Source organism: Schistocerca americana, chromosome 4 (genome assembly GCF_021461395.2).
Source record: "Schistocerca americana isolate TAMUIC-IGC-003095 chromosome 4, iqSchAmer2.1, whole genome shotgun sequence".
Taxonomy (NCBI): domain Eukaryota; kingdom Metazoa; phylum Arthropoda; class Insecta; order Orthoptera; family Acrididae; genus Schistocerca; species Schistocerca americana.
In genome coordinates this window covers 742,517,388-742,533,389 of record NC_060122.1, presented here as the reverse complement: position 1 = coordinate 742,533,389, position 16,002 = coordinate 742,517,388, and the positions used below count along the sequence as shown (strand labels likewise).

Here is a 16,002-nt window from a genome sequence, read left to right as displayed (position 1 = left end):
TCTGCCCAGTCACGGGCACTACTCGCCTGTGACAAGCTGGGGGATGTTTCTGTAACCATCACACCCCATAAGAGCCTAAATATGGTCCAGGTTGTTATATTTCACAGAGACCTTCTTTTGCAGTCCGATGATGAGCTGCACGCCAATTTAGAGTGACGAGGTGTACATTTTGTCCGGCGTGTCCACCAGGGTCCGAAGGGTAATCAGGTTGCCACCTGTGCCTTTATCTTGGCATTTGGGGGTGATACATTGCCCGAGAAAGTCAAGGTGATGGTCTGCCGGTGTGATATAAAGCCCTATACCCCTCCCCCGATGCGGTGCTTTAAGTGCTGGAAGTTCAGCCATATGTCTTCCCACTGTACTTCCTGCGTCATGTGCCGAGATTGGGCATGCCCATCACATCCCAATACTCCATGTGCCCCGCCTCCCATCTGTGTCAGTTGCGGAGAGCACCATTTACCTTGCTCGCCTGACTGCAGGATTCTCCAGAAAGAAAGACCCTGGACAGACTGACCTACACTGAGGCTAAGAGAAAATTTGAATGCCTGCATCCTGTGTGTATGACATCATCTTAACCCCCCCCCCCCCCCCCTGCTACAACAGTTCTGGCACCATCAGCTCCGCCAGCCCAGGTCACCTCTCAGAGCTGGAAGACTACACTTGCCCCCTTGATGGTGGGGGCATTTCCCTCCCTGTTGCTCCTGCAGCACCTACTTCGGGAGTAACACCCCCCCCCCCCCCCTCCCCCAACCATCGGGGACATCCGTGGCTGAAGAGCCCAAAAGAAGCTGGTCGTAGGGCTTCACACTCACCCTCAGTCCCAGAGACTGAGCCAGTGAAGTCCTCCCTACCAGGGAAACCCAAGGAGCAGCAAGAGAAATCCAAACAGAAAACACCCAAGACCAAGGAAATTGTGGTGTCACCCACACGACCATTACCTACAGGCTCTGGCTGAGGTTGGGGTGGAGATTTTGTCGTCCACTGAGGACCTAGATCTTCCCGGACCCTCATTTTTTTTAATCGTATGGCTAGGGCCCCCCATCGGGCAGGCCGTTCGCCGGGTGCCAGTCTTTCAATTTGATGCCATTTCGGCGACCTGCAGTCTATGAGGATGATAGGATGATGATGAGGACAGCACAACACCCAGTCCCTGGACCGAGAAAATTCCACAACCCAGCCGGGAATTGAACCTGGACCCAGAGGATTGACAGTCCATCATGCTGACCATTCAGCTACCAGGAGCGGACAGCCAGACCCTCAGACTCAATGGATACAGACCGTTCAGGCAATAAATCGGTGGCAGTAGGTGACTCTGAGGTATAAGCTGCCTCATTGAATGTTCCATGCCTTCCCAGTCTCACGATGTTATCCTCCAGTGGAATTGCGGTGGTTTTTTCCACCGCCTGGCTGAACTACGACAACTGTTAAGCTTTACACCTGCTAGTGTCCTAAACTCGGTCCATAGTGAACATGTGCCCCTTCAAACCCCTCTTGAAGCTGTGGCTGTCAGAATAAGGACAACACAAGAAGTAACTGTCTGCAATGTATATCTTCCTCCAGATGGTGCAGTACCCCTGAATGTATTAGCTGCACTGATTGATCAACTCCCTAAACCTTTCATACTTCTGGGTGATTTTAACGCCCATAACCCCTTGTGGGGTGGTACCATGCTTACTGGCTGAGGCAGAGATGTCGAAACTTCGACCTCTGCCTCTTAAATACTAGGGCCGCCACACATTTCAGTGTGGCTAATGGTTGTTACTCGCCATGGATTTATCAATTTGCAGCCCAGGACTTCTCCCATCTATCCACTGGAGAGCACTTAACGAACTATGTGGTAGTGACCACTTCCCCATCTTCCTGTCACTGCCCCAGTGTTCGGTGCACGGACACCTGCCCAGATGGGCTTTGAACAAGATGGACTGGGGAACTAGCACAATTGTTTCTGCGGCCGAAAACGCGATCCCTCACTCTTTAGAGTGCCCAAGGCATAAGGCAGTCCCTTGGTAGTCAACGGAAGTCGCTGAAGCAACTAAGGAGCGTTGGCGAGTTCTATAGCGGCATAAGTGGCACCCTTCCCTGGAGCACCTCATAGCCTTTAAACAGCTCCTTGCTCATGTTCGCTACCTTATCAAACAACGGAAGAAGGAGTGTTGGGAGAGATACGTCTCCACCATTGGGTGCCACACATCACCTTCCCAAGTCTGTGTAAAGATCAAACGTCTTTTTGGGTACCAGGCCCCAACAGCTGTTCCCGGTGTTACCATAAAGGGTGAGTTATGTACCGACACAAACGCGATTGCCGAGCACTTTGCTCAAGCCTCTGCATCGGAGAATTACCCCCCAGCCTTTTGCACACTCAAACGGTGGCTGGAACGGAATGCCCTCTCATTCACTACACTCCGCAGTGAATCCTATAATGCCCCATTTACAGAGTGGGAGCTCCTCAGTGCCCTTGCACATTGCCCCGACACAGCTCCTGGGCCTGATCGCATCCACAGCCAGAGGATTAAAGATCTCTCATCTGACTGCAAGTCATATCTTGTCATCTTCAACCGGATCTAGTGCGATGGCATCTTTCCGTCGCAGTGGTGGTGCTCAAACCTGGTAAAAACCCACTTGATGTTCTTTGTAAGCTGCTGGAACGCATGTTATGTCAGCAGTTGGGTTGGGTCCTAGAGTCACGTGGCTTGCTGGCTCCATGTCAGGGCAGCTTGCACCAGGGTCATTCTACCACTGATAATCTTATGTCCATCGAGTCTTCCATCTGAACAGCCTTTTCCAGACGGCAACACCTGATTGCCGTCTTTTTTGACGTACGTAAAGCATACGATACGACTTGGCGACATCATATCTTTGCCACATTGTATGAGTGGGGTCTCTGGGAACCACTCCCGATTTTTATCCATAACTTCCTGTCGCTCCGTACTTTCCGTGTCCTAGTTGGTGACTCCCATAGTTTCGTCCATATCCAGAGGAATGGAATCCTTCAGGGCTCTGTATTGAGTGTCTCTATTTTTAGTGGCCAGTAACGCCTAGCAGCAGCTGTCAGGCCCACCGTCTCATCATCTCTGTATGCAAACGACTTCTGCATTTCGTGCTGCTGCTCTAGTACTGTTGTTGCTGAGCGTTGCCTCCAGGGAGCCATCCAACAGGCGCAGTCATGGGCTCTAGCCCACGGCTTCCAGTTTTCAGGTGCAAAGTCATGTGTCATGTACTTCTGTCGGCATCGTACCGTTCATCCGGAACCCGCACTTTACCTTAATGATGATCCACTCACTGTAGTGGAGACATATCAGTTCCTAGGAAAGGTTTTTGACACTCGATTGACTTGGCCCCCTCATCTTCGTCAGCTTAAGCAGGGGTGCTGGCAGCACCTCAATGCCCTCCGTCGCCTGAGCAACACCAATTGGGGTGCAGATCGCTCTACACTGTTGCAGCTCTACAGAGTCCTTGTCCAATCCCAAATTGACTATGGGAGTGTGGTTTATGGTTCAGCAGCGCCTTCAGCATTGCATTTACTCGACCCTGTGCACCACTGTCGGGTACGATTAGCGACAGGAACTTTTAGGACGAGTCCAGTGACCAGCATACTGGTGGAGGCTGGTGTCCCTCCACTGCAGATCAGATGTGTGCAACTGCTCACCAGTTATGTATCACACATTCATAATTCCCCTGAGCGTCCGAATTACCGTCTCCTTTTCCCTGTCCGTGGCAGTCCATCTCCCGCATCGGCGCTCCAGATAGAGGATAACAATTGTGGTTCGCGTGCGGTCCCTTCTCTTCAAACTGGAGTCCTTCCCTTTACCACCTCTACTTGCAGTCCGTTCATGTACGCCTTCATGGTGTATGCCTCGGTTGCAGCTTTGTCTGGACCTTTAGCATGGCCCTAAGGACTCTGTTAACCCCGCTGCTCTCCGCTGTCACTTCCTCCCGATTCTTGACGTGTTCCGGGGCTCTGAAGTGGTTTACACCGACGGGTCAATGGCTGATTGCCACGTAGGCTTCGCATATGTTCATGGAGAACATATTGAGCAGCATTTCTTGCCAGTTGGCTGCAGTGTTTTCACTGCAGAGCTCTTGAGTACATCCACTCATGCCCTGGCGAGTCATTTCTCCTGTGTACTGACTAATTGAGCAGCCTACAAGCTATTGACCAGTGCTACCCTCGCCACCCTCTGGTAGCATCACTTCAGGAGTCCATCTATGCCATGGAAAAGTCCCACCGTTCCGTGGTGTTTGTGTGGACCCCAGGACACGTCGGAATCCCTGTAAACAAACTTGCCGACAGGCTGGCCAAACAGGAGATGCGGAAACCGCTTCTGGAGATAGACATCTCCGAAGCTGACCTGCATTCTGTCTTACACCACAGTGTTTTCTGGCTTTGGGAGACGGAATGGCATAACAGCACGCCCAACAAATTGTGTGTCATTAAGGAGACTATGAATGTGTGGAAGTCTTCGAAGCAGGCCTCTTGCAGGGATCAGTTGTCCTGAGCTGGCTCCGCTTTGGCCATACGTGGCTAACGCATGGTTACCTACTCCGTCGCGAGGACCCACCTCAGTGTTGCTGTGGCTCCCAAATGACAGTTGTCCACCTCTTGCTGGACTGCCCACTTTTAGCCACTCTGCGGCAGACTTTTAACTTTCCCAGCACCCTGCCTTCGTTGTTGGGCGACAATGTCTCCACAGCAGCTTTAGTTTTACGTTTTATCCATGAGAGTGGGTTTTATACTTCTATGTAGGTTTTAGCGTATGTCCTTTGTCCCTCTGTGTCCTCCAACCTAGTGCTTTTAGGGTGGAGGTTTTAGTGTGTTGCGGAGTGGCTGGCTTTCCCTTTTTATTCTCGTGGTTGGCCAGCCGCTGTAATCAACTTCCATGTTTTACTCTCTTCTGTTTCTAGTGTCTCTCTGTTGTTTTCTTGTCCTCTTTTGTTCCTTTTAATGTTTTTTGCCTTCCCTTCATTCTTGTTGCTTTTCCTTTCTTTCCGTTTTGTGTTATATGTTTTGTCCGTTTTATTCTCACACTTGTGAATTGTTTTATTAGAAACAAGGGACCGATGACCTTGTAGTTTGGTCCCTTCTCCTGCCTTTAAACCAACCATCCAACCAACCAGGCCTGCACCATCTGGATCCTCCCTACCGCTACCAGTTTTTTTAAATTGGGCAGGTGGTAATTCTCCCTGCAATATTTCCTACATTCTTGTAACTCTCTGGCCTCAACCTTCACTTACGCCCTGTCCTCCACTCACCTATCCCCATCTCTGCTCACAGGCCAACACTACACAGCCTTTAATTCTGCCAACACACCCACAGTCTTTTCCACTTTCTCTACTGGTCTCCTCTTTCACTCCTCTTCCCCCCACCACCATACTTTTTTTAAAAAACTTGTGTGTTCAACATATGTGAGAAATACACGGAAGCTTTAACTGTACACAGTGCAATGCACAACGTGGAATGTAGTTTCAATATCTGCTGGTATCTGATTTGATTCACTTTCAAACTTCTATATTCGAGGCTTTTCCACTGACAGGGGTCCTGCACACCAGCTGTTGAAAGCTAGTGAGCTCAACATGTTTACAGTATAATTTTGATGATACTATATTATGCCTTGCAAACAAGCTATTATGTGTTCTACATTCGTTTATTTTGGTATTCTGATAATTGAATGTGCAGTGGAGTTGTGCCACTGGTCTCTGTGATTCCTAACTTTAGCAGTTAAGATGAAAGTAACTCAACACACTTCATTGCAGCTGAGGCACCAGAAGTAACTGAAACACCAGAAATCAAGAAGAAAAAGAGGAAGAGTAAGGAACATGAAGCTGAACATGCACAAGGTCTGGAACAAGAGCAAGAGGAGAGTGTCACACCAGCAGGTCAGTGAAAGAATTCCATGTCATTTTTGTAGAGATAGTAATTGCACAATAAGAATGTAGACACATTGCAGAATTTTCTGTGTTCAAGAATGAAGATCTATTCTTTTATAAATGCCTGTAGCCTTCGTCTCTTGTCTTTGAATATCCTCCAGCCTCGTACAGTCTTCTGTGTGCATTTCAGTCTTCTGCCAAGCACATAGCCTCTATTCACCTTCCATTAGATTGTCATCTTGGTATTTTGTTACCTCTGAATCAGAGAAAGACCTTCATTATTCCATCTGTTACACCTTATTTTTCTCTTGACGTATGCAAACATTTAAAGAAATCTAGTAAGAGCAGGCATTCCTGCCAGGGAAACAGTGACTGTTGAAATTAAGTTTGTAGGTACAACCATAAGTCACTATCAGTATCTTTTTATTGGCCGGTTTCATTCAGTGTAACAAGAGCATTGTGAGAAACTATGGAATTGACAAAGTGGTACAGTATGGAATCTTAAATTGACATAAAATAACATATTCAGTTTACATTATGATAAATGTGTAAGAAAATTCTTGTAGAATGTAAATACTTAGGGATTAAAGGAGAACACTGTGTGTGTGTGTGTGTGTGTGTGTGTGTGTGTGTGTGTGTGCGCGTGTGCGTGCGCTCTAGCTCATCGAAGGATCACTTAATCCTTACATTATGATAACTTATGTTCAAAGTAGTTGGCTGGTTACATTGCTGATGTCAGAGATGATTTTGGTTGTTTAACAGTATTTTGTAACATATGTGGTCAGGTGCATCCAAAGATAATGTAGCATTTCTAATTAAGCAAGTCAGTGGTTCGAATTTACCTCACAAAAAAAAACAGTTTAATTCTGTTATATTATTATCAAACCATCCAAAATAACTGCATTTGTTGCAATATGCATTGAAATTGTTGTAGAAAATAGAAATTTAAATTTGAATCACCACTTGTATGGGTATCTGTATAGACATGTCATTCTTGCAGTAGACAAATTTCTGTGTGTTGTAGTATATGCACATCTTCCAAAAAATTAATCTCTTAAAAATATTTTTACAAGTATAGCTTTAAAAATACACATTAAGAAGTATGCTTTTTAAGTCACTTCTGTAAGGAAAAAACAGCAGGTAGTTAAGATTATGTCTTACTTTGCCTATAGTACTTCATTATTGATTGTGACTTGGGCCTGTCCTACAGACATAATTTAAAGAAATCTTTGGACACTTATAATATTGTGTCTGCTGTTAATAATTGTGCCATCCACCCTCTTAATTGATGAAGTGTGATGTCTATCCTAAATAAGTATGTATCTTGTTTTCGTCAAACTGTTAATATCAGTTGTTTCTTAAATCCTCTCAAAGAGGTTTACACAAACTTCTCTGTAACTCAGTGTATTCTGTAATGCAGCTGTGATTATTTGCTTGAAGCTTCTTGTTAATAGTTGCTCTGTTCCATTTGATATTTTCTTTTTTTTTTCTTTTTCTTCTTCTTCTTCTTCTTCTTCTTCCTCGTACCCAAACATCTTTTTCTGCTTGCATAAGTACCCTTGTTAAGTAATTGCTCCTTTTGTCTATCTATATAATCTCTAGTTTAGAACATTGTTTGGTTTGGTATGTTGCACCTCACTCCTCCAAAATAATTATAACCTACATTTGTAATTTCCTACCTGCTGTGTTTGTTTCTTTCTAACTTTGTATATGTTTTTACATTATTTCTTACTAGTCATGGACACTTGAAATTTGAAAGTGAACTTGGACATCCACATCCTGTACAATTTGTTTCCTGAAATGTCATTTTTAGGTTCAGTTGGTCCCTTACTAAGTCCATTCTTATCCCCTCCCCACCTCCTCCTTTTGGAAGAGTATAATAGGTATATTAAGGACAAATGTGTTCTTCTCCTCTACAAATTCTACTTGCTTCCAACATTTCTGATGTTATATCTAAAGTTTGCCAGAGAATAATCTAATTTTGTTGTTCTCATTTTGCATTAAAAAATCATCCAGCTATTAGATTAAAGCAGATACTAATGTAGACATAAATTTAGTCTTCCTCTGTAGTTAAATGGTCAGTGTCTCATGACTGCCATGCAAATGTTCCAGATTCAGTTCTTAGTGCTGTTAGGCATCTTTTCTGTGTGGGACGGCTTGAATTGATTGCAGTTCCTCCAGTGTTGCCATACCATTTGAGGAACATTTTGAATGAGGAGTACGGTGTTGGAAACATGACAATCGCTGAGAAAGTAGTGTGGTGACCACATGCTGCCCCATACCACACCCTAATCATGCCATTGGTAGGAGATAACATGACACAAGTCAATGTCATGTTGTCTTCAATACCTGATTGTGGAATTCGTTTGTAGCTTAAATTCTAGAATTAATTTGAGAGGGGGGGGGGGGGGGGGGACACTGATGGATTGGCAGTGAAATGTACCCAAGATACGAAGTTAATTATTAATTCAGATGGTACAGATAATAAAAATAATTAATAACAATAATAGAAATTCCTGGAAGGCAAAAATGTAAAATAAGGGAAAGGCAACAACTTACCTGTAGACAACTGGCATATGGCACACAGGAACACACAATAGAAGACAGTTAACACTAGCTTTTGCACATCACACGCAGTAACATCCTAACTTGTGTGTGTACACGTGTTTGAATGTTTATGGAATATAAGTTAGCTTAGCTTTTTAATTATACAGAAAGGACTGTGGTTGCCGTTGACAATGTAAAGAAAGGAAATTTCGTTTTTGGCAAAAACTTCACAGGGATCTCAATAAGTGAGTTTATCATTTAGTACCAACTGAAAACTTGTAGGTGGTAACAGTTTTACAGAGTAAAATATTGGAATATCTGTCACTTATTTTTCACCCTAGTAGATGTAGAAAGTTTTATCCGCATCTGTTTTTTGCCACATTTCATCTAGTCATTGGAACCTTCTTAAGTCGTGATTTCACTATTTTTCTGAGATGATAAAATTGGCAAATCTGCCTTAATGAACCATAAATGCTAATGGACACGTCTTTTAAATTTTCCAAATGATACTTGTAATACCCGAGCAGTGTTTTGTCATGATAGTTATTGATTATAGAAGTAGTACATAAAATTAAGGAAACACAACCATTCACACAAGCTTTCGAGCACTAGCTCTTTTTCTAGCAATGGTACATACATTCTCACACACAACTACACATACACCCAACACACACTTCACTGGCCATGGCAAGACTTGTGTCAAGTCTCGTCATGCTCATGAGAGAGAGAGAGAGAGAGAGAGAGAGAGAGAGAGAGAGAGAGAGAGTATATCTACTGTTCCGAGGAAAAGAGCTACTGCTCAAAAACTAATGTGAATGCTAAAACTCTTTCTGTGCTTCGTGCACTGATCCACTATACATGAGTAGTTGATAATTTCCTGCAACAGGGGCATGTTTGCAGTGTTTGTGTACTATATTTGCCCAAATGTAAGCCGATCTTGAATGCAAGCCGCACCCCGGAAATGAGACCTGGGGGGAAAAAGTAAAATTTTCCCTCATTTCAAGCCATACATGAAAATCAAAAGAAATATTGCTCATCATATGGATAAACTATAAAGTGGCCTCACCTTTCAGAGATTTGTGGGGAGCATCACTTATTTGTAGTAATAAATTTGGTGACAAGCAATCTATGTATTCAAGACACCAATTTGTATCATCTCTGGTAGAGGTTAGACATGGTACTTTAAAGATTACTTTTTAACAATCTAAACAATATAATTTATCTACACAGAATGATTTCTAGCACAAGTGAACTGTACAAAGTGTGGACTATAAGTATTGTCATCGCTTTGAGAATATTCCTCCTGGTTCGTCTCCTGTGTCTCTCAGTTGTTGTTCATCAAACAAGTTAGGGCAGGGCTGCCTAGAACACAAGTGCCCGTAATTAGGAACTATACGCAGGTGGGCTGTAAGCAAGTCTAGCCACACCGCGTACCCAAAAACAGTTGGGATTTTTCATGCTGTCTTATATGGTCTGTGAAATGCTAGTATAAAGACCCTTAAGGACATCAACCTCTTTCACTGTCTAGGTGGCATTGCTTTATTTTTGCTGGGGGAAGAGGCTCACACAGGGTTATAATAGACCAAATAGATCTGTGATATGGAGAAACCCCTATTAATGTGGCAAACAAGTATACAAATTTATGACATGTAACAGAACAAAAAGATGTCCTCAGCATGTACAAGTAGTGTTTTTTGGAAATACCTTGGACTTGGGTAATGTCTTGCATTTAAAAACAATTAATGGTGACAGTTTATGGCCATCAGCTGTACATGCAAGCATGACAGACATACTCTACTTTCCACCACTTGTGGACAGTGTCTTCATATCTTTGTACCCTTTTGCTTCTACTGTGTATTTTGTTGGCATATCAAAATACACCAGAGTTTGGTCCGCATTACCTGTCTGACCAAGAAGATAATTATTTACATTGCACCATCTGATTATGAAATGCTAAAATCCAATGAGTTTTTCCTTGTAGTTTTCTGGCCACTTAACTGCAATTGAAGTGCGCCTACACATAGAAAATCCCCATTGTTTCGTGAATGGGAAACCCAACTGCAGCTTCCTTTGAACTTTGTGATTTTTTGCTGTTGAGCAGCTTCATGTGCTTTAACTTAGTAATTTCTGCACACACAGGTAAGCACTTCTGTCGCTGCTCCTAAGAAAAATCATTCAGCACTACTTCTGATGTGTAATAGTAGCCAAGTTTTGGCTCAGAAAATGTTTTTCTATTGCTGGAAGAAGCTAAAAGTATTTCCTTTTGCTGTCTCCATAGTCTCACGTTACTCTCATCCATTTTCCTTACCACTGACCCACGGCATGATTTGAAGTTTTCTCAGTGAGCGAAATCGCTTCTCTTTTCATCTTTGAGGTGTAGTGAACATGCTTCATTATTGTAGACTAAAACAAAGGGTATCACAAGTTATTTGACAAAATATAACTACTTATAGCATCTTCTGGCGGCTTTTTTCAAAACTTCATTAGGCTTTTCCCCTGACTATAAGCCACAGGTGCATATTTGAACCATGAAAATCAGAAAAAAAGATTGGCTTGAATTTGGGTATATACAGAAGATATATGTGCAAGGGCACTTCATCCACCTATGGAACTAACATTTTTGTGCACTATACGTAGGCAACTTTGGCAGCACCCTGTGAAATATTCAATAAATTTAATACATTATAAAAGTACCTGTTAGTTCAGAGAGAGAGAGAGAGAGAGAGAGAGAGAGAACGACCTTGATGTTTATCAGAACAACAATTTCTTTGTTTGTTTGTTTGTGTGTGTGTGTGTGTGTGTGTGTGTGTGTTTCTGTATTTGACTTACATTAGTTTGTGTGGCGTGATAAAGTATGGCAGAAGATGCAATGAGGATGTAAGTCATTCAGAACATGGCAAGGGAAGCAAAGGAGTGCTTCATTGTCATTAATTACAACTTCCTCTGTATTAAAAAATAAATAAAAGTAACACTTTATTTTTACAGAATCGGGAAAGAAGAAAAAGAAGAAGAAATCACTTATTCTTGATGTCAGTGTAGAGGAAGAAGTAAGCACACCACAGGGAGAATCACATAGTGAGGAGAAAAAAAAGAAGAAGAAAAAGAAATCTGTGAGCTTTGAAGAATCTGCAGAGGGTTTGGAGTTTGAGGAACCTGTGGAAGACATTCCTGCCACTACAAGTGATCAGCTAGAAAGCAGTGAGAAGAAGAAGAAAAAGAAGAAGAAGAGGCAAGAAGAAGAACAAGAAGATTAGTGAAACTGGTGCAGGATTACCCTGTTCTTATAACTCCTGCTGTATATGGTGCTCATTTTACATTTTCTTCTGACAGGTGATATCCTTGTGCATAGACAAAATAGAAAACTGGTGGAAACTAAAGTGTGTCACTGTCACGATAATTGTGAGGCTTCACTAGTTGTTCGACATATGAGGTGCATGTAAGGTTGTTTACAGGCACCCAAATTGTGCCACGTTTATGGCTTCCAGGATTTTTGCGAATGTGAATATTCGCTTTCTCACCGTAACTTAATACTAGTTGGTGAACAAGCTTTTTCAACAATGTTTGAAATGCTGTTAAGAGAATTCTTGCAGAAGGATTTAGGTTTAGTTATGTCCATAACTAAGACAGGAGACAAAGAACAGGAATCATGTCCGTGCACAATGCATGTGACTGACTATCCACATTGCAGATGTTGGGTAAAAGTTGCTTATTTCTTCAGACAAGAAGGAAAATTTTGTATGAAAAGACAGTTTGTACAGAACTTGTAAAGTACTTGATATCCATTGTGTTCATAAATGAACTTTTTTTACTGGACGTACAAACCTATAAATAAAGAAAATTTGTAAATTTACATGTTTCATTTCACAGTCAGAGTTTGCATTTGTTTTACGTCAATATAGGTATGTGAAACATTTTTCATGAAATTGAGCACCATTTCACAGTAGTAAAATGAGTTTACCAGTATCATTCCATTGCAAAACATTAATATTGGAGGCAGCTGAATACTCTAGTCATTTTCTTGATCAGTTCTATGTCACCATGCTTTTTGATTCACATCTTGTCGTGATTGACTGCCACGTGAAATGTATTCAAATAACTGGAAATTATTTCCAAATGTATCTTTTCACATGTTTTGCAAAGTAAAACACAGTTTTAGACAGTCATCCTGTAATGCACCTGTATTGCCAGAAATAAGTTCAATAAGCAGTATTACATTAAAGAGTAATACTGATGTGGAGATACGCATTTTACCTCAAATTATAGATAAATCTCTGACCTCAATTTGTCCTCAAAAGTTTTATTCTGCGACATTGACAAGGCCTTTGGCTGTGTATTTCATGCAGTTCTATAACGAAAAGCAAAATGTTATGGTATTCAAGACATTCCTGTTGCCTGGTTAGTCATATTGTAACAGAAAGCAGAGATCATGATCTCTATTTCTTTCCATAGAGATCAAACAATGGGAAATCCAGCATGGTATGTAACAGCATGACTGGTGCTGCTGCTCGCAGTGTGGTTTCAATTGCCTGAGACTGCAGTCATGGGTGAGTTGTGTGTGTGTGTGTGTGTGTGTGTGTGTGTGTGTGTGCGCGCGTGTGCGTGTGACTCAGCATCTCTGCAATATGGTGAGTAGCAGCTTTCTAAGGAGAATTTTACTAGTGGGTCCACAGCCAATAAAATATTTGTTTTTGAATTAGTTACAGTTGTTTTTCTTTCATCTATTTATCTTTCATCCTTTATGACTAGTTTCAGGTTCACAGTAGATAAGCTGGGATGACGAGTAACCATTTCTGCCCCCTTGGATCAAACTACTACTTATTCAATGCTCTGTTTATCAATTCTCCTTTGCTCAGTTTCCCCTTTCTCAAGGCTTCTATGGTTTTCAGTAGTGCTGGATATTGCCCTGTTCAGCAACAATGTCATTTAATGCAGCAATAACTGAGTTTTCATTCGGGCTGCTGTATTCCGCCATGAAGTCTTACTCCTGAAATCTCAATGCCCACCTCACAAATTGACGTGACAGATCCATCAGGCTAGTTACACAGAATAGAAAATGGTGATCCATCACAGCGGTGAATGGTTTGCAAATAAATATGGCAAGAAATTGTTGATGTTCCAAACAACTGCAACTGGATAGTTCATCTTGGACTTGAAGAGCACTCCGGAAGCATAACCTATCACCTTTTCAGCACTTTACTGAAATTGCTTGAGAATTGCACCATCCCATGATTTCTAGTGTTGGTGTGAAGTTCTGTCGTGTCATTCTTGTTGTACAGTGCTAGGACAGGAGATGATGTTAGCACATTCTTAAAGACAGAGAAAGATCTTTCTGGCATCGAAAATTTGGCATCACTCTGCAAGGGACATGCCTTGGTACAGCAGTCCTGTATGAATCGCCCGTAGTGTGAACATATTCCAAGAAAATCTGTAACTGTTCTTATTTTCTCTGGACTAGAATGAATTCAATTTTCATTCAGTACGTGCCCAAGTTTGTATTTCTTGCACAGTGAAGAGGCACATTTTTGCCTTCAGGCAGAGACCTGCAGTCTGAACACACTTCAACATGTTTATCAGGTGGCATAGCTTTTCTTCAAATGTCTTCAAAAAAATGACCATGTTATCCAGGTGGCAGCTACACATCATCCATTTAAGATGTCAAAGCAGATTGTCCATCATATATTTGAAGGTGGCTATGGCATTGCTTGGCCTAAATGGCATAACCTTAAATTCATAGAGGAAGGCAGTCACCTCCTACGTGCCTCATCTACCTCAATTTGCAGCCTGTCTGCACGCCCATAGTTCAGAAATACTTTGCTACTTTCAAGCAGTCTAAGGGTTTCATCAATGCCCAGTGATGTTCAGTCACTGGCAGCCAGTGTAGAAATGTCGTGTGCCATTCTTCTTTTACACAAGGATCACAGGAGGGGACCAAGGCCTCTGAAGGTTCAAGGATGTCCTCTTGCAGCATCTTTTTCATCTCGTCTCGGGTTTTCCATTGCTCAGCCAGTGACACACTATAGGAGCACTGGCTAATTGGTGGCTGATCCCCACTATTATTGTTAGAGTTAGGAATGGGTTGTGGCTGCTCGTGACAATTAGTGATCCTAAATTCTTCGTGATCACCTACAATGCTTATGACTCACTGGCATGTAGATTTCTTTTGTGAGGCTGAGTAGCATTTTACAATTGACAAAAGCTTCTCAGTTTAACTGAGGATCTTATTGACAACTGGAACTTGTCTCATTGACGATGATGGGATAACAATGTCTTCAACGACAAACAACTGCCCAGGCAGTCCTTGTTATGTGTGCTTGTTGGATAGTTTCATCAGTCTGAAGCTCTGACTTTCCACAGCCTATGACTGTTTATGATGCCTGCAAGAAGTCCCATTCGATAACAATATTATTGAGTATATTTTGCTAAAATGGCAAATTTGATAGGCTGCATTCTAGTGTTGATATTCTTTACTGATATTGTTGATTGGATGTATTTCCCATTTGTGACTTTCAGTACAATCACTTTTGTATCGTGGACCATAGTTTTCTTTAGCTGACAACAATAAGCATCCAACATTATAGGAAAGGGAGCCCCTAAGTCAACTAGCCAGGATAGATTGGCTATTGATGAAGATTTCTGTGAAATTTCCTGAGAATTTTTTGATTGTCATCCATGGAAGGTTGACATCTGTGGTGGCCTCCTCCCCAGGTGGTCGTCTCCGTTTTTGTGAAGTTGACAGTTTTGTGAAGTTTGTGAAGTGGCTGGTACCTGTGTACGCGGTGGGGAAAGGCTACAGAACGTTGGGCAGTGAACTTGTCGTGGGTATAGCGACAGGCTTCATCCCACAGGACTAAAATCATCTGCAGTTGACAGGTGTGAATAGTGCTTTTTTGATGGTTGATGTCTTGCAGTGCAATAGTTGTTGAATAATCATCATCTCTCTGTAAAGTAGCATACAATGTGTGTACAGCGAAAGTGTATCAATGTATTGTTCCCTGTCCTCCATACGTATGTTCTTCTGTGGGGCATTGTCCTTGGTGGATGAATCGGTTTGTACTGGCATTATGTAGATGCTGGGTTGTCGTGCGACAGTTGCGGCATAGATCAAGGTTTGATGAGACCATTCTTCATGGCTTATTTGATTAGTGGTGCAGAGTGGTGCTGGGGTTGATAGTCATGGCTGGTAGCTGTTGTGTACTTGGGCTGACATTTATGACTGAGATCATGGTGGTCTCTCACAGTTGCCATAGGAACAACAATCAGCAGTCAGTAATACCTCTTTCTTGAGACACTTTTATTGTAGCTTTTCCTCAGTTCGTTGGCTCTATTTGATGAATTTGTCTGTCATTGTGACATCTTTTACAGACGAGCTTTGTACATTTCATCTGCGACTTATTTCATGTGTATGAGATTTAGTTGACTTCTGTCATATTTGTATTCATGATGTATGAGGGGGGGGGGGGGGGGGGGGCAAATATAACAATAATTTCTGTTATTTTGCATTTTTAATGAACTCTACATTCACAGTACTTTAGTGCCCATCAGATTATAGTCCATGTACATCAATGCACTTGTCCAATGCTTTTGCCACTG

At 42.4% G+C, this 16,002-nt stretch overlaps 1 protein-coding gene across 1 annotated transcript in view; it reads left to right on the top strand.

The window, feature by feature from the left end:
- Nucleotides 1-12,253, top strand: part of LOC124612319 (nucleolar protein 58) — a 73,596-nt gene extending 61,343 nt beyond the window's left edge. Inside the window, exons 11-12 of the mRNA XM_047140450.1 lie at nucleotides 5,752-5,874; nucleotides 11,398-12,253. Of these exons, the coding sequence (XP_046996406.1) occupies nucleotides 5,752-5,874; nucleotides 11,398-11,666 (392 nt within the window). The 3' untranslated portion in view covers nucleotides 11,667-12,253. The remainder of the gene's footprint in view (nucleotides 1-5,751; nucleotides 5,875-11,397) is intronic.
- The last annotated feature ends 3,749 nt before the right edge of the window (nucleotides 12,254-16,002 follow it).